Source organism: Rattus norvegicus, chromosome 16 (genome assembly GCF_021556685.1).
Source record: "Rattus norvegicus strain SHRSP/BbbUtx chromosome 16, alternate assembly SHRSP_T2T, whole genome shotgun sequence".
In the NCBI taxonomy this organism is placed as follows: domain Eukaryota; kingdom Metazoa; phylum Chordata; class Mammalia; order Rodentia; family Muridae; genus Rattus; species Rattus norvegicus.
In genome coordinates, this window is record NC_141549.1 from 83,591,059 (window position 1) to 83,614,572 (window position 23,514).

The 23,514-nt window shown below is 46.5% G+C and overlaps 2 protein-coding genes across 8 annotated transcripts in view; one reads left to right on the forward strand and one right to left on the reverse strand.

The window, feature by feature from the left end:
- Positions 1-4,153, reverse strand: part of Dlgap2 (DLG associated protein 2) — a 710,212-nt gene extending 706,059 nt beyond the window's left edge. The window contains 1 exon segment of the mRNA NM_053901.2: positions 3,999-4,153. The gene's annotated coding sequence lies outside the window, so the exon portion shown is untranslated.
- The window catches only part of Erich1 (glutamate-rich 1), a gene marked incomplete at its 5' end in the record, with an annotated part of 52,793,804 nt that overhangs the window by 52,720,499 nt on the left and 49,791 nt on the right, over positions 1-23,514 (forward strand). For 4 of the 7 annotated variants that reach the window (NM_001436568.1, NM_001127680.2, NM_001436570.1 and 1 more), the window contains 1 exon segment: positions 9,147-9,224. In NM_001436568.1, the coding sequence (NP_001423497.1) occupies positions 9,203-9,224 (22 nt within the window). 7 annotated transcript variants of the gene reach the window in all.

Consider the following 23,514-nt stretch of genomic DNA (forward strand, 5'->3'; position numbering starts at 1 on the left):
TGAATAGATGAAAATATACTCCTACTAACACTTGATAGTCAGGAGCAGGTGACCCAATCCAAAAGGGGAATTTCTACATTTACACATCTGAAACATCAGGTAAAGATGGTCCCTTCAAATAATCTTGCCCCGCCCTCCTCAGACAGGAGCTGTGGGATGCAGCCTCATGTTTTAAAGAGGTTGTACGTTGACTACAACAGCTTCAAGACTTCTGTCTTTTCATCCTTCTTTCCGAAAAACTTTCCTCAAAAGTCACATAAAAATGTAGGTTTAAGTAGACTTGGACATTCTTTAATGATCAAACGACCCAACAAAGCCCCACATCCTGTGATGCGCCAAGACAATCCTTCATCCCACTGTGGGAAGGAGGTGGTCCACCACAGCCACACCCTGAGCATGGGAGGGCTCTCCAAAAGCAGAGCCAAGTAAATTCACACAGCTTGACATCCTGGCAATCAATAAGGACAGTAAATCTTGGGAGGTCAGGCAAGAAAGGCTGGATGTTAAACTGTTGGCTTTTATTGCACAAGCAGGAAAACTTCCCTAGCAACACGAGATGCAAAAGCTTTCACGGGATCTCACTCCTCTGGTGTCTGTGGCAGACAGAGAACAGAGATGTTCTCCTGAGCCCATAAAAAGGGACACCTATAAGACCCCTGACCTACTGATGGAGAGGCCTTCTCCTGTTTAGAGAAAATGGAAGGATCAAGGAAAATCAGCAGGCTAATTCCCACCACCTTTGCCAAAGAGATGAAGAACTAAATATATCGTGTGCCACAGCTCTGAGGCTCTGGGAGGCCGAGCTGATGAAGGGCCGCTGTGGACCTCACCCAAGCATGGGAGCCTGCAATGCCATACCTGGTCAGAGTCAGAGCATGGACATTTGGCCTCCTGGAAGCCCGGAGTGCCTCTATTGTGGATACCAGGGAATCGCCACGTTCAAAATTTCCACACACAAGTCCAAGTACAACTGGACATGTTCAGTAGGTGCCAGCAAAGCCTGAGTCCTCATAAGACGAAAACCAAAGGCCAGGGGAAACTGTGGTTGGTTAAGAGCAATTTCAACTGCATGGAATGTTTTGCCCACTAACTTCCTGTGTGGTAAAGCTCTAATTCTTTTATAGCCAACATGCTGCAATGCTCTAAATATGACTTCCATCTGGCCAAAATGATGAATCACTGCTATTTTTATTGTAGCCAATGCATGATCATGGCTTATCCATTCCAAGGGTCAATAAATAATATTTAATTAATTTCCTCATAATTTCTATAATCAAAGTATATATCGTTTCACTCCTTGGGCAACCGAGATGAAGGGTTTTTTATTTTGTTTTGTTGTTTTGTTTGCCTCAACTATAATTCTAAAAGAATACTACAGCATTAAAAGTCTGGTGAACGCTTGCTAAAACACGAGAACTTTTCAGTTCCGCAGTTGATCGTGTTCTGGGTACATGAATCAAATTCTAAGAAGTGTGTTTTTGCTTCTAATATTCAATTTGGAATTTCTATCACTGTCGAAAAGGAAGTGGACAAAAATAGGAGACGCAACAGATTGCCACAGAGGAACATACTTACGTCACTCTGGAGAAATGACAACACTGCTACTGAACCACCTGAATCACGCTCGCCCTGGAGCGCAGCGCATCAGGGATCTGCAAATGAGTGTCTTGCCTCCTCCAGCACGCCAACCACAGAGGCTAGCTTACTATGGCAGCACAAGCAGCAAACGAAGGGAGGCTTAGCGCTGCTCAGCCTGGAAGGTTTCTCTCGGGAATACAAGAGTTCCGTGGGGGAGGGGGGTAATTTTAATTATGTTCTTATGAGTTATTTGGCCTAGCGTTCACTTAGCATTTGGTGTATTACCCTTTGACCCAAAATTTGAGGTATTTTCAGGTCAGAGCGAGAATAATGGCTCCATCTCTACTGACTTAACAGAGGAGGTGACTGCAGAAGGGAATGGCAGGACGTAAGCACGGCTAGCTACATATTTGCTACATCGGACCCATGGAGTGGATGTCGCTGGGGACCACTGCCCTTCTCTCACTGGGTTTATGTTTCTCCCACTCCAGATGTGCTCCAGCAGAGGCCTCCCCGAGGCCTGCCAGCCATGCGGCCAGATGTGGGGCATAAAATATTCTAACTTGTTCCCTTCTAAGTAATGAAAAAAAGTCACACCATCTAAAAGGAAGTCGTATGCACACTCTGCAATTACCCTGGAAGCCAATTCTGTGTGAGTCACCCTACTGCCTGCACAAGACAATTTGGCTACTGGAGAATCCTGATTAATGGCATTAAACGGCATTTTTTTAAACACCAGAGTAACAACCTGACCTGCCAAAATTTATTATTTTTTTCATCGTATCACCAATTTTTTTTTCTTTTTTGGCCTTGGCTGTGTAGCACCGTCCACAGAGAATAAGAAGATGAAAATCACGTGATAATGAGCTTTAAGTCTATGTATTGTTGGGGAGGTTGAATTAAGTAAGTCAGCTTCAGATTTGTACACTGCCGTGGAGCGGTCCTGGATTACTTTGAGCTATTGTGAGACTCTGGGTTGTTTTCTCAATACAAATGCAATTAGTTTGTGGACGGCACAAGAGGCTTCTGTGAAACACAGGTGACTGGGATCCAAGGTAACGGTCAGATCTCAAGGTTGATGTACCCACCCTGGCCACTAACAGAAATCCCAAGACTCCAAGTCCAGATAGCTCCCTCTCGCCTCCAAGTATTAGACGCCAGGAAAAACTGCTACGCTTTAATCTCCAGCCCTGAAACGCCCACATCCTGGGCTGACAGAGTTCATCAACAGTGAGGGCGAATTCGCTGCCGGCTACTTTATACTCTCATCCATCGATACAAGGCGCCTGCGGCTGATCAGTCAGCCACGCATTTGGATTTCAACCCGGGCCGGGATCAACATCCATTTGAAAGAAAGAAGCGACCTGCGGGCGGCTGGCACCACATTCCCGAAGTGTTCTGAGTTTCGGGTGCTAATCGCTAAGCAGCCGCGGCGCTCCGGGTTCCCTTCCACCTGCGACACTCTGCGCCCGCCTAGGCACCGCCTGCTGCCCTTCCCCACCTCTTCTAACTCGGTATAGAGCTCCGGCCCCTGCCTCGGGTCCCAGCCGAGCATCTCCCGCCACCCAGTCGCTCCAAGAGGATGGGAAAGAAATCCTCTGCCCCGCCCGGCCCCACCTGGCCGGCTCCAAGCAGAGGAGCGGGTGCCTGCCGCCCCCCAGCCCTTCGCCGCGCAGGGCTGTAATAATTACATCCTCATTATTTCTTCTGCGATCGTTAGGGAAAGAGCCCGAGAACAGCAACAGCAGCTGCCGGGGGAGGCTTAGTTACAAAACCCTGCGCTGGGTAGCGCTTCGCTTAGCAACCACCCCTAAAAAAGCCCCCGTGCTCCCGGCTCGCACTTGGAGAGCCCAGCAGCGGCCACCCCCTCCCAAGCCCGAGGCCCAGGCCCTGCCGGGCGCGACGGCTGTTGCAAAGGGCACAAGTGGCCCCTCCCCGCCTCCGCGACCCCAGTGCCCGTACCACCGGCTCCAAGCACCTTCCATCCATTCCCAGTCTGGGTCCAGGTGGCCACCTGGCCTTGGGGGAGGGGGAAACACAGGTCGCACCCCACTGCCCTACCAGAGCCCCTCGCTGGCCGGCGCCCCGGGCTGCACCCCCTTACCCGGCCTCGCGGAGCGGGGAATTTCACACCTCCGCCTCGCTCCTGCACCCAGGGAGCCCGTGTGCCAGCAACCCTGCCGCGGGGTGCTGCCGCCCGGAAGGACCCCAGCGGCGATCCCCGGAGCACCAGCCGCCCTGGGGTTATTCTCACGGTCCCCGAGCGTGTTCCTAGGAGCCTCCTACCCCCAATGCAGCCACCTAGGCAGGGCCCACGGCGGTCGGGCTCCCAGCACCGCCCCCTCCCTGCCCCGACGGCACTCGCCACTTAGCGCCCAGGTCCCCGCATCCCGGTCCCCGCGGCCCCGCGCGTCTCGCACCTTCCTCAGAGCGGACATCCTTGGGCTTTCCTAGTTCAGTGGGTGCGGAGCGACATGGCAAGGTGGCCACCCCTCAGGCCAGGCGGCGCGCACAGCACTGCCGCCAGCTCCCAAGCTTGAGAATCCTTGGGTCTGTGCGTCGATCCGCAGTCTGTCTGTCCGCCGCTGCCGCTACCGCTATCGCCTCCACCACCGCCACCGCCACCGCCACCGCCGCCGCCGCGCGCTCCGACCCCGTTCGAGCCCGGCGCACGGTCGGTCCTCACGGCCGGCGCCTGCGCACTCGGCGCCCGGGGAGGCACCGGCGCACTGGGGGGCGGCCGGTGCGTGGCTCCATCGGAGGAAGGGCCCAGCACCGCGAGCCTAGGGGGAGCGCTCAGGCCGCGGTGTGGCTGCCAATAGCAATCCTGGCCGGGAGGTCGCATGGCGCGCACGGCCCGGGAGCCCGCGCACAGCAGGTCCCAACTGTTGCGCGCGGAGCATTGGGTCACTCCAGGACAGTGATTGGTACCCGGCGAGAGAGCGGGGAGGTCCCACACCGCAAGTGCTTCGTGTGTTTGTAGGTCAGTGTGGGAACCCACAGGCAAGCCAATGCGCCTGGGAAGGTCCAGCTCAATGTGAACGGAGATGTGGGCTCTGCAGACGCACCGGTACACTGAACTCTGCCCGGTGAGAGCCTACTGGGCTCCCAGGTCATAGAGAGGGCGAGATGGAATATAGGAGCTCTTCAAAGCTTAGCAAAGCCACTGAGAGAGCACAGTGCTTCTCTGAGCGCTGTGAGATATAACCTGTTTCCACCTGTTACCTCCCAGCCGGTAAACTGCTGCTTCTGTCCTCACAGGAATCAGGGGTCGTCCAGTGGCACCCCAGCACCTTGAATCCCAATCTTTATTAATAAACCTGCTCCAGACATGGGGGAAAGCAGCTCTGAGATAGTGTTAGCCCTTGATTGCTGCTGCAGCATGTAGAGGGATGAAGGGTGTAGTCTGAAGCAAAGAAAAAAAATATCCTTTTCTCTCAGAGAAGTCCGGAAGACAACCAATAAGGCCGGCAAATTCAGACTGGTTTTGATGAAAATATTTTTGAAGAAACCTAGTTAGATTCATATCCTTTTCAGACCCACGGAACAGTCAAGAAAAGTTTTATGGCCTAGAGTAGACTGTACTGACAACTCAAGACAGTTTGACACCAGGCTCTGGGGCTCTTATCACCACATCTACTTAACCTTGGGCAAGACACTGGGCTCCATGCAAATGTAATAGGTGGCTTTCGCCTCCGTTGTCAAGTTTAAGCGTGACCAAAACTTAATCAGTAAGGTGAATATTTACAGAAAGACGGACGGGTGGCAGATAGAAGAGAAACAGGTGAACAGCCCTATATATTCCCAAATTCCAAGATCTTTTCCATAAAACCCACCTCTAGAAGATGTTTTTCCTATGCTCGATCAACAACTGCGGTGCGCTTTAAAAGCAAAATACTAAAGCACGTGAGAGATACATAAATGAATAGAAATCGGATATAACTTCTTTTTAGTGTTTGTAGCACATTCCATTTGGATTCCACTACCAAAAAGAAAAGCGAAATATGGCTTTCCAAACCTCGCATAAAAATCTAGATTGCACATCAAGTTTAAGATTCTAATACCCTTCGGTCCCCAGCTCCGAAAAAAAGAACCAAAAAAAAAAAAAAAAGATTCTAATACCCATTTTTCTCTCCCTCTCATGGGTGGCCCCCATCTTCCGTATTTTCTTTGTTACCCCAGGCAAAGGAAAGCAACTTCCGGGTTGTGTGGGCTTGTGAGCAAAGCAGAAGAGATTGTCCCCGGGGAACACATCCAGTGTTGGGATGGAGCCACTTGAAGTTATAGGAGTAACATGTGACCGTGAATGACACTTGCTCCTGTGAAGGAAATACAGTGTTCTTGGAAAAGAGAAAGGACAGCGAATGGTTTGTGACGGACGTTAGGGAAGTATTATGTGATGTCATTACATAAAATCTTCCTCTAGGTTTGCCCCACAGCAGGTCCCGAGATGTGGATTGGAGTGTAGGTGATCTATTTGAAAGACTTACACCTCTGGAAACTAAACAGGAATAAAGAGTGGAAAACAGAAAGGAAGATAGCAAAGGATGAGTCTCCAGGGCGATCTTTCAGGCGACAGGGACTGGATCCTACTGAAGAGTCTTAGCTGAACAATCTGAGATATACTTCATCATTTCTTCCATTCTCCCTCTCCCTTCGACTCCCCCTACTGAGCAACTTCGATATCGACAAAGAAAGCCATCCTAGAGTTTGAGTCCAATCAGGTAATGCCAGAGGTTGATAGAGGGAGCTGCCCAGGCTCCTGGGAAGAACAGGGTTTAGGAAATAAGAGAATGAGGTGGGAGAAAGCTACAGCAGTGGGAAGAACAGACCTGAAGATCCAGAGACACTGAGACTTACCTTTTCTTCTAAATGCCTAATTAGACTAGGAAGAACTGTGAGACCATCGCGAATGCAGACTGACAGATAATGAATTGGGAGGTTCTGTAACACATTGAAAGGACTTGGAATAGTGTCTTAAATAGCATAATTTTGTGTGGGATTTTGACCAGGACGTCAGGATTTTCTTCAAGTTACTTGTAGACAGAGAAGTTTTTATTTCTCCTTTTCCAATATACAATCTTTTTATATCCTTTTCTTGTCTCATTACATTAGCTAAGGTTTCTAGTATGATATTAAAAATTGGTAGTTTAGAATATCTCTCTGGTCCTTTAATGGGCTGCAGTGAGTGACTTTTTAAAATGTTTATTTTACTTTATGTGTATGTGTATTTTGCTCTAATGTATGTAAATGCACCAGTGTTCATGCCTGATGCTCTCGGAGGGCAGAAGTTATCAGATCTCCTAAGAATACAGTTCCAGATAGTTGTGAACAACCATGTGATATGGTAAACAAAACCAGGGTTTAGTGCAAGAGTTCTTAACCACTGAGCCATCTCTCCTGCCCTAGGGTAATTACTTCAGATTTTTCAAAGATCTTTTTGGTGGGTATGAACAGAAGAGGTGGTATGGTAGAAGGGTAGGTGTTGAAAACAGCAGTAGGAGTGGGGAAGAGACCAACTTGAAAAGGAGACAGATTAGTTGGTATCTTTCTGAGTAGATCTGGGGGAGGGGGGCTACAGAAGCAGCCACGTTTCCAGGAATAGCCTGGCATCTGAGTGGATGGTGCTTGCGGTCCACTGAGTTGATACAGGAGTCGTGGTGTTTGCTGAAGTTCTTGGGGAGTCGTAGAAGCTGATGTGGTGGTCCACATCAGTATCTTCTGTTTTCTTTAACTGGCATGCTTTGGGTCTAGTATTCCAAAGGTGGCAAAGACCTGCCCGACTGTAGATCAAGGAATCTCTTCTTCGACTGGCGGCAGGACAGTTGTCACTGGTCATCCTCTCCAGTCTTAGTCTTTCTCTTGGGCCAGAGCTGGGGCCTCCTCATCTCTCAGCTTTCCAAAGGTCAGAGGTCTTCATGGCTCAACTATTGTGGTCACACTGGTTCCTTCCATGATCACAGCACAACTTAACAAGGGCTTCCTGAAGAACCCCCACAATCAGCCTGAAACCCCAACATTGTAGCTTCCGAGCCCATTCTAGACGTCCACTTTCCTACCACAGACCAATCTGAGGAGTCAGGAAATCTTTGCTTTGCCTGCAAACACATCCACACGCTGACTACATCCTCCCACAACCCTCTATGTCACAACTCAGAGGCTAAGGAACACCGTTTTCCTTGTGGCAGTTGGCTGACAATGAACTCGCACTTCATCCGATGCAACCTCCTCTCGGCGGAGAGGCTGAAGCCACTTCCTTAACACCTAGATGAGTCATTTCGATTTGAGGCTCAACGCATTAATTTTGCACATCTCTGTGGAAAGTTTGAAGCTGCTTCTCCCATGATCTTTACCAGCAAAGTAGAAGAAAGCAACAGAGACCTGTTATTAAATACTGATTTATTGATTTAGTTTAAGATTTACTCAAAGCACCACCTGCAATGCCTGTTTGCCAAGCGTGTCGTCAATGGCTACCTGGAACCCAATGACCTGGAGAAATAGTAGAAACATTGGGTCATGTTACCCTCAACAACCTGCTGACTGACACTTCGGCATCTGTAAAATTTCGCTTGCTTGCCCACCCCACCTTGTGGTTTTAGAGTAAAAGATACAAACACAAACTGGACCTCCAACCCAGGCCTTTTAGGAGCTACCATGGCTCGCGTCCATCTTTTATATCCCTGCGCTTCCACACTCACTGATGTCGGAGTGGAGTGTTTCAGAGAGTCCTGCAAGAGCAGCAGCCATGCCTTCTCTCCTCCCAGATCCAAACCTGCGTTAGCTCTCCAAACAGAAGCAGGCAAACTCTTTACTTTTCTGTTTTGGGCATTCCCTTCACAACTTCAGGTCTTCCTCTTTCATGTTCTCAAAGATTAAACCAAAGACGTTATTTCCTCTTCAAAGAGTCCATCTCTTTGGGCTATGGTCCTTACAGTCTTCGTGGTCATGCTCCTCTGACCTCTCATGAACGTTATCTCCAGCTTGCAGACTGCGTATAAACTTGGTAGTCATGCTTCTGACGACGCAGTTCGAGGGCGAAGAGTCATTATCAACAGGGAACAAGGGTTTCAGCGATGTAACATCTCTAAGCTAAAAGCAAAGTGGAAGACGACACAAAGAGAAGATCCGTAGACGCGAAGCAGAGGGAAGCACCTCCGGCGTGCGGGCGCCGCGGTCCAACCAGCAGACCTGGTGAGGGGCGCGCGGAACCAACAGCAGGCATCTGGGAGACCTTGTCTTGCCTCAAGCTTCCAAGTCTTCCTTCTCTCTTCAGCAATCTTTCTCCACCAAGTTCCGCAAGGGTGCAGAGCCCGTACTGTCCCCAGCTGTATCTTGGCCCATGTCCATCACGGGGGCAAATGGCAAAGCGAAAGAGCAGAGCTTAGGCGGTCACCAGCCTTCCGCGCAGGCTCCAGAGCCAGGCTCCTAGAGGCAGAGTTTAAGCCACGCCCGGGCCTCATACGAGCCAATCCACCCCCAGGTATGGATGATTGACATCCGGCGGCGGGGAATTCGGGTCCGGATTAGGCACTCCTAATGTTGTGGGCGGGCCTACACGAGAGGAATCCGGAAGCGCCGCGCGACTGGCGGCGGCTGGGGCCGGAGATCCCGGCCGGGATCCAGTATGTCTTCTCTTCGGAAGCAGGGTAGGCAGGAAGCGCGAAACGCGAACGGAGACTGGATCTGAGATAGCCAAGGGTGGCGGACGTGGTAGGCTGATCACCCTGAGCACTGGGGGATCGTGGGGCTACAGGGGCCTTTAGTGTCTAGGGCAGGATGGGGCATGATGGGCCCTGAGGTACCCAGGGTCTGAAGGGATATGGAGTTTGTGGGGCTCAAGCGGCGTGAAGGTTTTGGAGACTCCGTCTCCTGGTGGCTTCCCCCTCCTGCTGGCTGGGCCGGGCGGTGTCACACCTTTGGGGGCCTCTGTTGTCTCTGGACCACACTAGTGGAGCAGAGGCCTCCTGAGCCTCTGTGTTCTCATCGGACTCTCGGATCTTCTTTGCCTAGTAATAGCGCTGGAGTGGAGCTGGCGCGTGGGAATGGGGATTGTGGTGATGGCAGAGGACCCAAGACCTAGTGTCTGGAGGGCTGCTTTCCAGGCCAGCCCTCATCTCTGGGTAGCGCCCCAAGGTCCTGGAAATGCAGTTTGTGTGATGCGAGTAGAGACTGTGAGGCTTTTCTGTGTTTAAAACATGCTTCTCTCTTGTGAAGGGAGACTGGGGGGACGGCTAGTGGCAACTGCATATGGTTAATATGTATCTGCTTAAAAAGCAGGAAACTGGGGCTGGGGATTTAGCTCAGTGGTAGAGCGCTTGCCTAGGAAGCGCAAGGCCCTGGGTTCGGTTCCCAGCTCCGAAAAAAAAAAAAAAAAAAAAAAAAAAAAAAGCAGGAAACTAATTTCTCGTCAATGAAGAGAACCCTAAACAAATTAGTATAGTCCTTTGTTCTTTACTAGCGACCTTCCACTTCAGCCTCAGTGACTTCTTAGTTTCACCACACTGCTTGGAGAAAAAAATAAGATGACCTCAGGGATTAGAAAGGACATATCCCTTTCAAAGATGTTATGTTCCAAAATGGGCATAAGCGTTCTTTACTGAGTAGCAAAACCTTGTTCGAGTCCTCCCCAGGAAGAGGATACAAACCCTTCTAGGTTAATAAATGTTCTGCTGTCTCCTGGTTTGATTTCATTTGTCTTCTTGTATTTGAACACTAAACTACTCTCTGAAAACGGTCTCTTTTTCTATCGGAGAGAATATATGACAACATTTTCAGGCAAAATGTCAATAGTTTAAGGATGTTGTGTTTGGAGGGATGAGGATAGATTAATACTTGTTGAGAGTACAAAATATAAGTACTCTTCCAAAGGACCCTGGTGGGTTCCCAGCTCCCACATGGTGGCTCCCCAACCTGCTGTGACCCCAGGTCCAGGGGATCTGAATCTGTCCTCCACAGACACCAGACGCCCACGGGGTGCCCAGACACACATACAGGCAAAGCACCCATGTATGCAGTATGTGTGTGTTTAAATATACACAAATGTATATGTATATATCCACATAAGCGGAATGTTAACTTTTCTTCTTTTCTGAACACGACCTCCTGGAGAGCCCTGTGGTAGAAAACAAGCTCTGAGAAAAGAAGCATTCGAGCCCTGAGTGGGAATAAAAATGCTAAGTGCTTGCAGTTTGTCGAAGCAAAAGCGAGAAAGCAAAGCCGATGTGCCTCAGTCCTGTCCTCCCACTTTGCACTGAGTACAGTTTAGGAAGATGCCTGGCAGATGGACAGGTTATCACAGATGTCACTTAGAGCTCAGATCCAGCTGTTCCCCGAGGACATTGAATCTCGGTGGTGGAGAGAGGTGACAGGATATTTTTACTGTTAAAGACTGGGTCTTGTTTGGTGGCCCAGGTTAGTCTTGAACTCACAGTTATCCTTCTGTCTCAATCTCCCAAGTGCTGAGGTGGTGAGGGAAGATGCTGGACGTTTCTACGTGCTTTATATAGAATATATGCAGAAATAGAATATATGCAGAGCTCTGAGTCGATGCTTGTTCAGCTAGTGTTTGTGGAGCACCCAGTGCTGTGTAAGCTGCCTCGGGTATTTGGTATTAGTCCCCTCCCTTGTACAGAGACATTGATGTAATCCAAGCGTGGGCCCTAGTGTGGAGAATGGTCCAAGGGTACTAGACTGTTCCTTCTCTGAGCACTTGTATAGACAAGAAAGCTTGTAAAGCATAAGTAAGTGAAGAAGTTACTATACATTCTTTGTGGTTTGGTTGGTTTTTCTTCTGAAAAGTAGAATGCTTCTGCAATAGGCCTGCTGATGCATCAGTCTCTTGTGACAACTTCTAGAAAACTCTGGAAAATTAATTGGAAGAATGTTTTGCCTCTAGAACAATTCTATTTGAGGTTTAAAATTAGATATTTTCTATTTTATGCTGGGGGAAAAAATGTCTGAACAGTTCTGCAGAATGTTGACTGGGTCTCTGAGAGTCACTTAAAAGACTAGTTCTTCTTGATTGAAGGGACTCACCTGCAGTTGATGTCTCAAGTACGGAAGTGAAAACTGGAACCCAGTGGGTTCTAGGCAGAGCAGAGTGGGGCTTGTAAACCCAAAACATAAACCTAGAAGTAGGCATTTAAGCCTGAGAAGGCCAGCTAGGGTGTGGTGTGGTGGTTATATGGGGATGGAGGGAGGAGGGAGAGAATGGAAGAAATGGGAAGAAAGGTTTCAAGGAAAGACTTAGCTTGATAATGAACAAGATACTAAAAACTGAGACCTAGATCAGACTCTCAGGCCAGATGCAGTATCTGGATTGGGCAGAGTTTAATACTGGTATGGCTGGAGACTGCAGAAGGAGCCGTGAAGAAAGGACTTGAATGGTCTGGTAACCCACATGATGCCATGCAGAGTGAGACAGTAGGTTTCTTTGTTTACCTGCAGAGAAAGCAGCAGATGTGTAGGGAGAAGACTGCATGTTTGAAGAACAAGAGAAATACCAAGGGCCTGGAAAATCTTATAAATAGTATAAAGCCCTGCCCTACAGCCCCAGCCCAGAAAGTGTGAGTCCACAAGACAGGGCTGTGAGAAAATGCAGCAGGAGCATTTTCTCTTTGATGGCCTTCCCGTCTGTCTAGCCACAGAGCCACAGGTAAAAATAAGCCATCCTCAAGCTTCCCAATGCTGTGACCCTTTAGTACAGTTCCTCAGGTGGTGGTGACCCCCAACCATAATGTTATTTTGTTGCTACTTCATAGCTGAATGTTGCTACTGCTGTAAATCATAATGTATCTTTTCATAGACTTTGGCAACCCCTTTCCCACTCCAAACCCCATAGGCTGAGAACCACTGGTCTAGAACATCTTTTCCAGTCACCGCATCTTTATGTGGAACTCAAAATATGTCTAATGAAAAACAATGAACTGTAAAAGTAGAATTGTTGGTACTAAAATAATCTATCTCATGGCTCCACTTTCTAAATGCTGCTCACAGATTTGCCTCCTGGGTGGCAGTTGGCTATTTCTTAGCTCAGTCTGTCTGAGTGAGAAGGCAGTGCTGTAAGCTGAACAGTTGACCAAGGTCCCATCATGGCTTGTAACAGAACCAGCCTGCTCTCCTGGCCCATCATGGTCCATAACAGAACCAGCCTGCTCTCCTGGCCCATCCTGGGCTGTAACAGAACTAGCCCACTCTCCTGGCCCATCCTAGGCTGTAACAGAACTAGCCCACTCTCCTGGCCCATCCTAGGCTGTAACAGAACTAGCCCACTCTCCTGGCCCATCCTGGGCTGTAACAGAACTAGCCCACTCTCCTTGCCCATCATGGTCTGTAACAGAACCAGCCCGCCCTCCTGGAAATACTTTTTGCTCCCTCTTTTGCTACAATGTATTTTGACCAATCTCAACAAAAGCTCTTGCAGCCTTGCCTGGGATTTATCTCGTGTATGGGTAGATAATTGTGTGGCAAATGCTATTTAAAACCCTTTAAGAGAAAAGGTTTTGAACAAAGTGTACCCAGAACACTTTTTAAAAAGTTTTAAGTACTAAAGTTTGGGCAAATGGATTTTTGTATTTGTTTGTTCCTGAGACAAGGTTTGTTTGTGTAGTCCGGGCTGGCCCTGAACATGATTAGAATCTTAAAATCCCAATCTCCCTGTCTCAGCCTTGGATTACCAAATTGCAAGCATGTGCCACAATGCCGGGCTCTCCGGTATATTTCTGCTACTTGGAGATAGATTCTAATCCAGGTCTATTTGAATCTTATTCGGAGCACTGTGCTTCTTTTAATTAATATTTCACGAAGTATGCCAGCTCCTATTTAAATCTAAGCTCATCATTTTTCCACCTATAATTCTATCATTTATTGAATTAACATAATATACTGAACTTGTGAAGTGACAGTGTAACCAGCTTATTCATTTTTTTCTAGATTATAGACAAAGGTTAAATACTTCACCTTTTTATAGGAAGAAAATGGGGGGGAGTACCTTTCATCATTTTCAGGAACTCTGCGTAAGCTGGCATACATGTAGGCAGTTTGTTTAAACCAGTTTTTACTGAAAAGAAAGAACTCAGATTATCAGTTTTCAATAAACTACAGCAATCCTGATAAAATTAAAGTGCCCAATAAAGTGTGTGTGTGTGTGTGTGTGTGTGTGTGTGTGTGTGTGTGTGTGTGTGTGTTTACTAAAGTAGAGGAACTTTTCGTAGTTTAAGTTGGTAAGGTAATTTGATTTGTTTTTATGGTATCATTTTAGTAGTGATATTTTGGGAGCTTTATCTTCAGTACACCAGAGCGAGGTGGGAAGGGGACACTGTCAAATTAGTTCAAGTTCCTATGTCATTCTGGTGCTTAAAGGCCTGATAACTCTTGTTTTCCAGTAACAAATCTTTATGAAGCGAAAGGGTCTGTCATAAGCCCGTTTGTTCTTGAGGCTCCTCTGAAAACGAAGACCTAGGAGTTCTATTGTAAAGGTTGTTTGTTGGTATTTGCTCTCAATCTCTTTTGCTTCCGTGTAATTTCTGTGAGCATATGGCTCTGTCAGCGTTAACAGCTTTTCATGAACATTCCATTTTGAAATACTCTTTCTGAATTAATCTCACTCCCCATATCTCTAAATCAGCAGCTGCTGTGTAACAAACCTTTTCCTGGGGAGACGTAACACCCATGTACTCACCCCAGATAAGGAACCCATGACAGACCAAAGTGTGGATACCACCGAAGTCCAACTTGGTGAACCAATGAGCTTTACTAACGTTACTTACAGGTGTGTGAGTGAGGGGTCACTTACAAGAGCAGAAGCGACTCCTAGACAGCTGCATCGCCAGAGCCACCCCAGCATGGGTGACAACTCGAAAAGTTGGGAGCCCAAAGCACACTGCAGAACCTGCAGGCAGTTCACCAGACTGGAGAGTATCCTTCATAGGTGCCTCAGTTTCTCCAAACCTCTTCCCCATAGCTCTGCTGGTTTCTGCATCTTCCGAGCAGCTGGTCTGGTCTCAGTCTTCTCAGCAGCTTGCTTCTCCTTACTGTGGCAGAGAGAAGCCTAGTGAATCTAGTCAGTTTCAGGGACTTCCTGACATATTGATTTATTTACCTTCCCATTTACAGAGCCTCCCTGCCAGAGGAAACAGTTACACGACAACAACACACACTTTTTTCTTCTGGAAATTACAGTTCCCAAAGAGGCATTAGTTTGTTGATACTATAATATTTTTGAAAATTTTTATTAGTCAATTACAAATTAGCATCATATCCAGTGTCTTCCACACTTCTCCTTTCTAGCTGTGCAGTATATGTTCAGTAAAGTGAAATTTATGTATTTATTCTAAATTTCAATAAGGCATATTATACAGAGAGATAACAAACACTTTTGTGATCAAAATAAAACTTTAAAACTATATTAAAATATTCATTGAATTGATAGGATAACATTTGGTGGTCTTGAAGATTGCAGAATCCCTTTCTCTGATACAGTTTTAATTTTCTTTATTGTAGAAAAGAACATTATAAAAAGGGAAATGTATATTTCTGTTTGGCTTGTTTATTTTTACATAAGAGCTTTTCAGTTAGAAGCACACCTCACACATTCTTATGATCGGTGAAATCCTGCCACTAGAAGCGACATGCATGGAAGTGGAGTGCTTATCATGCTAAGCAAAATAGGCCAAGCACAGAAACAGAAGCTTATGTTTTCACTCACTTGTGGCACCTGAAAACTTAATAGCATAGGAGAGTAAAATAGTGGTGATTTGAGGCCAGGAGTAAAAGAAGAGAAGAGGCTGGGAGGTGGCTAGGTTAGACACTAAGTATCAAAATGCACTTGGCAGAAAGAATAGGTTGTTTTTAGCATGTTACTTTAATTTAAATTAGGTATATGTGTATGTCTGCGTGTGGGTGTGAGCATGTGAGCACAGGGCAGGTGGAAACCATGTCCCTGGAGCTAGAGTTTTAGGCAGGTCTGAACTTTGATCCTTTGCAAGAGCAATGCATGCACACCCACACCCACCCCACCCCCGCCAGACAGAGTTTCTCTGTATAACAGCCCTGCCTGTACTGGAACTCACTGTGTAGTACTGGACTCTGTAGACCAGGCTGCCATCCAACTCACAGAGCTCCTCCTGCTTCTGCCTCCTGAGCACTGGGATTAAAGGCGTGCACCACCAGCACCTGGCCTTACTCTTACCCACGGAGCCACTCCAGCCCCAGGGAGAATAGATTCTTATGACACAGCAGGAAAGCTGTGGTTTACTTTGCATGAGGAATTTTACAATGCCCTACCACCGCCTTGATAAAAAACAAGAGGAGAGGCATACTCAAAGGTCCTGAGCACAAAGAAAAAACATGAAGATATTTACTTTGATTTGACTACTATTTATATGCATTGAGGTGTTACACTGCTCCCCGTAAACATATAGCCATTATGTGTAATGTATAAAGAATAAGTAAAATAGAAAAGGAAGCTCCACACTCCTGTCCTCTTTACTGTTAGTAAGGAAGTAGGCGGGGCTGTGAAGCATCACAGAGGAATGTGGTACTTATTGACTAGTCCTTCTTGGAGGATCCCGCTAGATCAGTGGTTCTCGACTTTTGACCCTCATGTTATGGTGGCCCCTATCTGTAAAATGGTCTCCGTTGCTACCTCATAACTATAACTTTGCCACTTATGAATTGTAAATATCTGGTTTCTGGTAGTCTTAAGTGACCCCTGTGAAAGGGTCATTTGGCCCCCAAAGGGGTCGCAACCCACAGTTGTGGGAGAACCACCGTGTTAGACTCTTGCTCTGCGTACTAACAGGGACAGAACATTTCGTTGAATGCTGCCATTAACACCTTTGTTAAAAATGAGGGATATGTTTGTTTATTACAGCCAACCATAAGATTTTTGAATCAAGAACCACATTGAGCAGAATTAGGGTTCCATAAGTCTGTCACCAGCAATTCAATTTCCCGTTCCTCAATCGGCAACACAAGTCCTTACCAGTTACCCTAAGTGTCTAATTTCCAGAGAACTCAACACTCTAGCAAGCTTCATCTCATTTGGTTTCTGCCTTTACATTGACGTAGAAGTATGGAGAGCCTTTCGTTCTTTCTGGAAATTATATCACAATAACTCAATTCCCCCGTGGGAAGGAGACTTAATTTCTGTGTTTGGTATTGCGACATATTAATTTGAACTGGGATGTTTTCCTTCACTTGGCTTTCTCCTGTATCCATCATTTCCTGACTCTGATTGCCTGGTCAGCTCAGTAATTGTGTTTGCTTTCCTGCAGGCTGCTTTTTAAAATTGGTATTAAGCACCCATTCCCCTGTCTTTCATTTTCCCGTGATTGCTTTTTGACAGACACTATAGAGTTTCAAGCTAAAACTTGCCCCCACCGCTAGAAAGGAAGGCTGTTGGTAAGGGGTGAGAAAGACAAGGCTCCCTCTGGGTCCTGGCGGAGGCTTAGGAGTCTGTCATGAACACCACACGATTCTTATTTTGTTCACTGAGAACTCAGAGCTTTTGAGCCCCCTGGAACCTCTCAAGGATCAGGGAGACCATCTAGTTTTGTGGGAGTATTTTAATTTTTTTTAAAAGCACATTAGAATTTAAACAAAAAAAAAAAAAAGAGATTCTTAACCATTAACTTGATTTTCAGGCCCATACTTATAGTATGTAAATCTACATGTCATGCACATAATATCCCTCCCCCCCCCAAAAAAAAAGTGCCAGGTAACAAAGGAACATTTTAGCACATTAAAAAAATTCTTTTTTCCCCTTTGAGACAGTCTCATAATGACAGGCTGGCCTTGAGGTCACTTTGTAGCCAAGAACAACCTTGAATTTCTGATCCTTTCTCCTCCGTTTCCTAAGTGCTAGGGCTATAGGTTATGTACTGTGATGCCTGGTTTCATGTGGTGCTGAGAACTGAATCCAGGTGGTTCTGGGCACTAGGCTACCACCCTGTCAGCTGAGCTACACCTGCAGTCTAACCCCTGTATCCACTGTGGACTGACATACTAAGGCTCAGTTGGTTTTTTTTTTTTTTTTTTTTTTTGGTTTTGTTTTGTTTTGTGTTGTTTTGTTTTAAACGTATCCATTTATGTCTGTTTTCAATATTAATCAAAAAGTAAGTTGGCACATTAGAAAGCTTGCATTATTTGCTGGAGAAGTTTCAGGAAGCGGTCAAGCAGTTTATAAGCTATATTGTAAGCTGGATGGATGTTCAGTGTTAGCATTGAGTACTAAAGTGTCTTCGCAAAGCTCTGATCTGAACTAGCCAAGTATTTCTAGGTTAGTGGACTGAGCAGTGTTAATGACAGGAAAGCCGTGCGTTTTGTCTCTCGTTTGTAGACCCTGTGCGCCACCCCGATGCGGCGCAGCTCCTCCACTCCCCTTAGAAGTAAGAAGGGATCGAAGGGGTCGTATTTACTGTTGTTCTTAAGCATTGCAGGGAGCAAGGAGACAAACAAGGGCAGGGCGTGGACTGTTTGAATTCAGGGACAGGATTTTGGATAGCGGCTCCTATATCCACCTGCAGTCTCGACTGCAAGGACGGAAGGGAAGCCCTGTTAGTCGGTAAAAGTAATTAGTGATATTTTGATTTTGCTCTACAAGCGTTGCTCTTTTATAAGTGACTGGAGAGACAGCTCAGTGGTTAAGAGCACTGACTGCTCTTCCAGAGGTCCCGAGTTCAGGTCCCAGCGGCCACATGGTGGCTCACAACCACCTGTGATGAGATCTGATGCCCTCTCCTGGTGTGTCTGAGGACTGCTACAGTGTACTTATATATAATAAATAAATAAATAAACAAACCCTTTTTTAAAAAAATTAAGATCGCATTATTCTCAAGAAATACTTTATGGTTTTTACTGTGGCAGTTGAAACCATTTAGACATTTGTTGGCAATGTTATTTTAGATGTCAGGATATTAGGATTAAATCGGACTAATATTTATTAAGCTTAATGCTAAAGACAAAAGCTCCAGTCAGTAATGAGATACCCATGTTGACTTCTCTTTGAGGCCATCTACATTCGCGCTCACTGGATCACTCACTGATTTGCTTTATAAATAATGCATGGGGATGGTGTGTGAGCCGCCTTTCTCATCGCTGTAACAATATTAGTAAGAGAAACAACCTAAGGGAGGAAGAGTTTGTTTTAGCTCATGTAACCATCCATAATGGTCTCTCTGTGCCCACCCTTACTCTGAATAAGGACCCAGATTTAAGCTTTGGCCCGATAGCCAGGCAGATCCTGTTATTCTAGCCCAACAAAACTGCCCTGGCCTACATCCTGCCACGTGGCCCAGTTACCTGTCCATCTCAGTCTGGTCCTGGCACCTGCTTCTTCATCTGGGTCCAGCTGGTGACCCTCTCGCCTCTGGTTCCTACCTGAGAACCCTCTCTTTTGGCCCGGAAGTCTGGCCTTAACTCTCCAGCCCTGCTATTGGCTGGTCAGCTCTTTATTTGACCAATCAGAAGGCGATGGAGAACAATGTTTACAAAATACTTAGGCAGGATATGCTTCATAATTATGACAATACCAAAGTCCGCCAGTACCAAACTCAGCAACTGAATGATGCAAAGTCAGTCTTTACACCACCGGGCTCCCGATGCTCCCCCTGAGCTCACAGTCTGGCAAGGAAGGCGCGGCAGTGATAACCGGCTAGCTGCAGCAGCAAGAGCGTGGGATAGCTGGGAAGGACACAGCTGTACTTCGGAGCTTAGCGACGTGGCTGCTGTTGCCTAGTTCCCTTTCTCTTTTTTCCTTTAGTCTGGGATCCCAGCCCATAGGATGCTACCGTCCACATCCGGGGTGCCCTCCCTCCTCAGTTATAACTCTCAGAAAAGCCTTTCACAGAGAAACCCAACGCAAGTCTCCTCAGTACTCCTAAATCCTAAGCTGACAATGACGATCAATAAACACAAGTTCACCCTTTGTCAATTTAATTCCCAAATACATCAACTTTAACTGATGGCATTGCCCTCCTGGCTCCCATAGGCTTATGGCCATTTTATAACATATGCATTCATTCCAACTGCAGAAGTCCCCATGTTCTCCCCCCCCCCATATACGAGTGTTTTGCCTGCTTGTATGTATGGATACCATATGCATGTGTGATGCTCGCAGAGGCCAGAAGAAGGCATCAGATCTCCTGGAACTGAAGTTAAAAGGTGGTTATGAGCCATCGTGCAGACGCTGTGACTCAAACCTGGGTCTTCTCCAAGTCCCCATATTCTTAACAGTATCAATGGTTGTTCAAAAAGTACAAACGCTCTTCTGACTCAAGGCAATTTCAAGAAAAAACTGTAGCACATTTCCAGTACAGTGGCATAGAGCAAGCGTCGCTGTTCTAATATGGATGAACAAGAGAATGACTGGACCAAAGCAAGATGCAAACCCAAGACAACAGACACCTAATACTTGCACTCTGTGTGCGTCATCGGAGACTCTCAGAGGCATCGTCTGATCTCCAACAGCCTTGGGCATCCCTGTCCCTCCATTTCTGCCACCTGTAGCATATGAGACCTCTCTTTTGGGCCAGTTCTAGAATATATCTACAGATTTCCTTGCCAGACTTCCTTTGATCCCGGCATTTCTGAGATCCTGGAGTCACCCCACTACATGTTAGACTTTAGTTTTGCAGCTGTAATTAGTGACCGCTGAGGGTTTTCCTCGTAGTAAAGTCAACTCAGCCACACATTGCTTGTCCTCAGCTGCTTTCTGGAATCTTGGTACAAGCTTCCATAGCCCCGTAGGTCTTGTATTCTGTGTGCTTCCAAAACTAGCACCTCGTGGAAAATCCCACCAAATTCTCCTTCGGTTGTGAGATGTGATCTGGTCTCCTGCAATAGCTGTGATGACATCTGTGAGTGAACCTGGGGCTGCCCTGGGCAGATTTGATTGTTTTTGTTCTGTTTTTACAGTTTATCCTCCAACCACATTCTCTTTTCAGGCTCTTTGAAATCAGTTTCACTTTTACAAATTGGATCCTTCGATGGGTGAGGTCTTTCCTTCAGGACCCACACCTTGTTTTCTCAACGCAGAGCTTCTGGGTCTCTGTTTAGTCTGTGTTCTTCTCACCTGCCTTATTCGCAACTATAAGCGTACCCATGCCCTTTCCCTCACCAAACTGCACGTTATTTTTTTGTGTATTTCTGTTCCCTCACTCCAGGTGTGTCTAAGAGTGGTGAGCAGTAACCAATCATAACATGGGTGCAACACTGTATTGAGATTTCCCCTATTAACTGACTTAATCCATTCACTTTGAATTTAGCCTCACGCAAACTAAAAGGACATAGGCAGAAAGCACCTAGATTCTCCACCAGAATGGAATCCAGCCTCCTTTACCAAGAGAGCCTTTGTCCTCCCCATCCCCAAAAAAGCCTCATGAACTGGACTCTCACTGTCTGTATTGTTCTTAGGGTTCTGTTTTCTTGAACTAACACTGAGATCGCCCTTTAAGCTCCACTTACAGCACTTTAGGACTTTGCTAGCCCAGAGCTCCAAACTCTTCCACACCCTTCCCACAAACCTGTCTGAAAGCCTTAGGAACCACACGATCAGCCTTGTTGTGACAGCAGTCTCTATCTGATACCAATTGTCTGCAGTAGTTACATTTCTGTAACAAAGTGTCTGCTAAAAGCAACTTTAAAAAGGAAGGGTTTGCTGGAGAGATGACTCAGCGGTTAAGAGCACTGATTGCTCTTCCGGAGGTACCGAGTTCAATTCCCAGCAACCACATGGTGGCTCACGACCATCCGTAATGGGATCTGATGCCCTCTTCTGGTGTGGCTGAAGATAGCTAACAGTGTACTCATAAAAAGGAAGGGTTTGTTTTGACGTATAGTCTGAGAGTACAGGTGAGAGTCACAGCTGCAGATGAGACAGCTGGTCTAACTCCATCTGGGACCCAAGAGGAGTAGTGAAGTTCCGTTTTTTGTTAGGTTTTTGGTTTTGTTTTTTTTGTTTTTGTTTTTGTTTTTGTTTTTATGTGTGACCTATCCCATTGATAGATGTTACCCTGACATAGAGGTACCTCAGTTAAGCCTTCATGGAACTGCTCTCATGGACAAACCCAGACATGTGTCCCTAGGTGATTCTAAATTCAGTCACGTTGAAAATAAGGGTTACCTATTTCAGATAGTAGGACGCAGTCATCAAAATAGTTACTATCAACATCTTGCCTTAACTCCTGTATTGAGCATTCCCGGTACGATAATGATGTTTGCAGCAGGATGGTGGTGGCACGCATTTTCTGAGTGCCTGCCACCTCTTGCAGAGAAGTGGTTGGAAGCCAAAGATAAGCAGCTTTTGATGACAAAATCCTAACCTAACATGGAACTCACAGTATTTTCTTGGGCTTACGAAACACTTTAATATATTTGGGATGATGAAAGGTTCCTCCTTGGGGTTTTTTTTTTTTTCTTTTAATCTTGTCTTGTTTTGTCTGAACACTGTTGACTTTCAGTTTACAAAGGAAGATCGCCCCTTGGCCCTGCTTGGTTGATGTGTATTGAGAATCTGTGTCTACTCTTGCACACTTGAAGTCTTATGACACTTTCCCATTCATCTCTTCTACATAAAAATTTGAGGTAGAAACTTTCAGGACTTTCTTATACTAAAATTGTACGTGTGTTTATTTTTAAAACGTAAACCCATTTTCTTACATTCTTAAGTCCTTCTGTGGTCTCGATAGCCCAGGTCATTACTGTTACTGTTGGTTCTGTCACCCCACCTGTCTTATGATGAGGGCTGGTGTGGATGCGCCTGTCTTTGGTACGTCAGCGTTTTCGCTGTTATATCTGTATCGCCCAAGGCTAGATTCAGAACTCCACTTTCTTCTTCTTAAAGACTCCTTTTGCCTGCATTTATTTATTTGTTTATTTATTTATTTATTATGACAACTCCAACAATTGGGCATCTACATGTAGAAGAATGAAATGTGGTCCTTCTATGGATCAGAGATCTCAACATTAGACCTGAAATGAAAACTTCTGCAAGAAAGAAAGAATAGCAAGTATCTTTAAAAAACAAATGTATTCGCTACCACTAAACCACGCATTTAAAGGGGTGGCTCTCAGCACAGATTCTCTGAGAGTATGGTGGAATTTGAAGACATGCCTTTTATAGCTAGGCTATTCCTGTATATGACCAGGGAAATCTCATCTGCTTCATCCACAAGCCACCCTCGGGATCGTTTCTCATGTTTCCCATTGCAGGTCGCCACCTTCAATCATTTGGACTCTACTTCTTGCACTGACTAGCTGAGCATTCTAGGACCCTTAGGATTCCTGAGGGTGCAAGCGAGGGATCTCCACATGCACGCCGAAGCTTTACGAACTCTGCAAAACTGTTTCTCCAGTTATACCTGTCAGCTAGTTCAGTTTAAAGGAGAGAGATGTTGGAGCGGGTATTACCCTTCCATGGCCCCCTGGTCTCCTCAGAGCTATTCTGTCTGTCAGGCTATAGGAGCAGTATGACCCTCACATAGACTGCCCAGCCTGGCTAGTTTCTGGAACCTAGCGCCAATTCCACCGTGTGGTAGCTCATTGACTGTAGGCAGTGTAGAAGAAATTCAGTGTAAGACAGAGTCCCATCGGGGAACAGCAGTCATAGAGCACAGGCACCCCCTGCAAGTGCAGTAACGAACAAGTAAACCTCAGAGTGTCCTCATCCCTAGCTGGTCTAGGATCCTGCCCTGTCTGCGAGTCCACGCCTTCTGAAGGCCAAAGCACAGAGGTGATCGTCCTCTTAGTGTGGGGCCATGGAGCAGCGTCCATGGGCGTCCATTTGAAGTGTGGGCTCTGGTAAGTTGTCTGCATGCTGGCCTGAGAGGATGTGCCACGCTGGGGACCAGTGCTGGGGACAGTCTCTTGGCTGTGGGATAATAAAGACGCCCTTGTTTTGAATGAAAGCCATATGTGATTCAAGTAAATGTAGGAAAT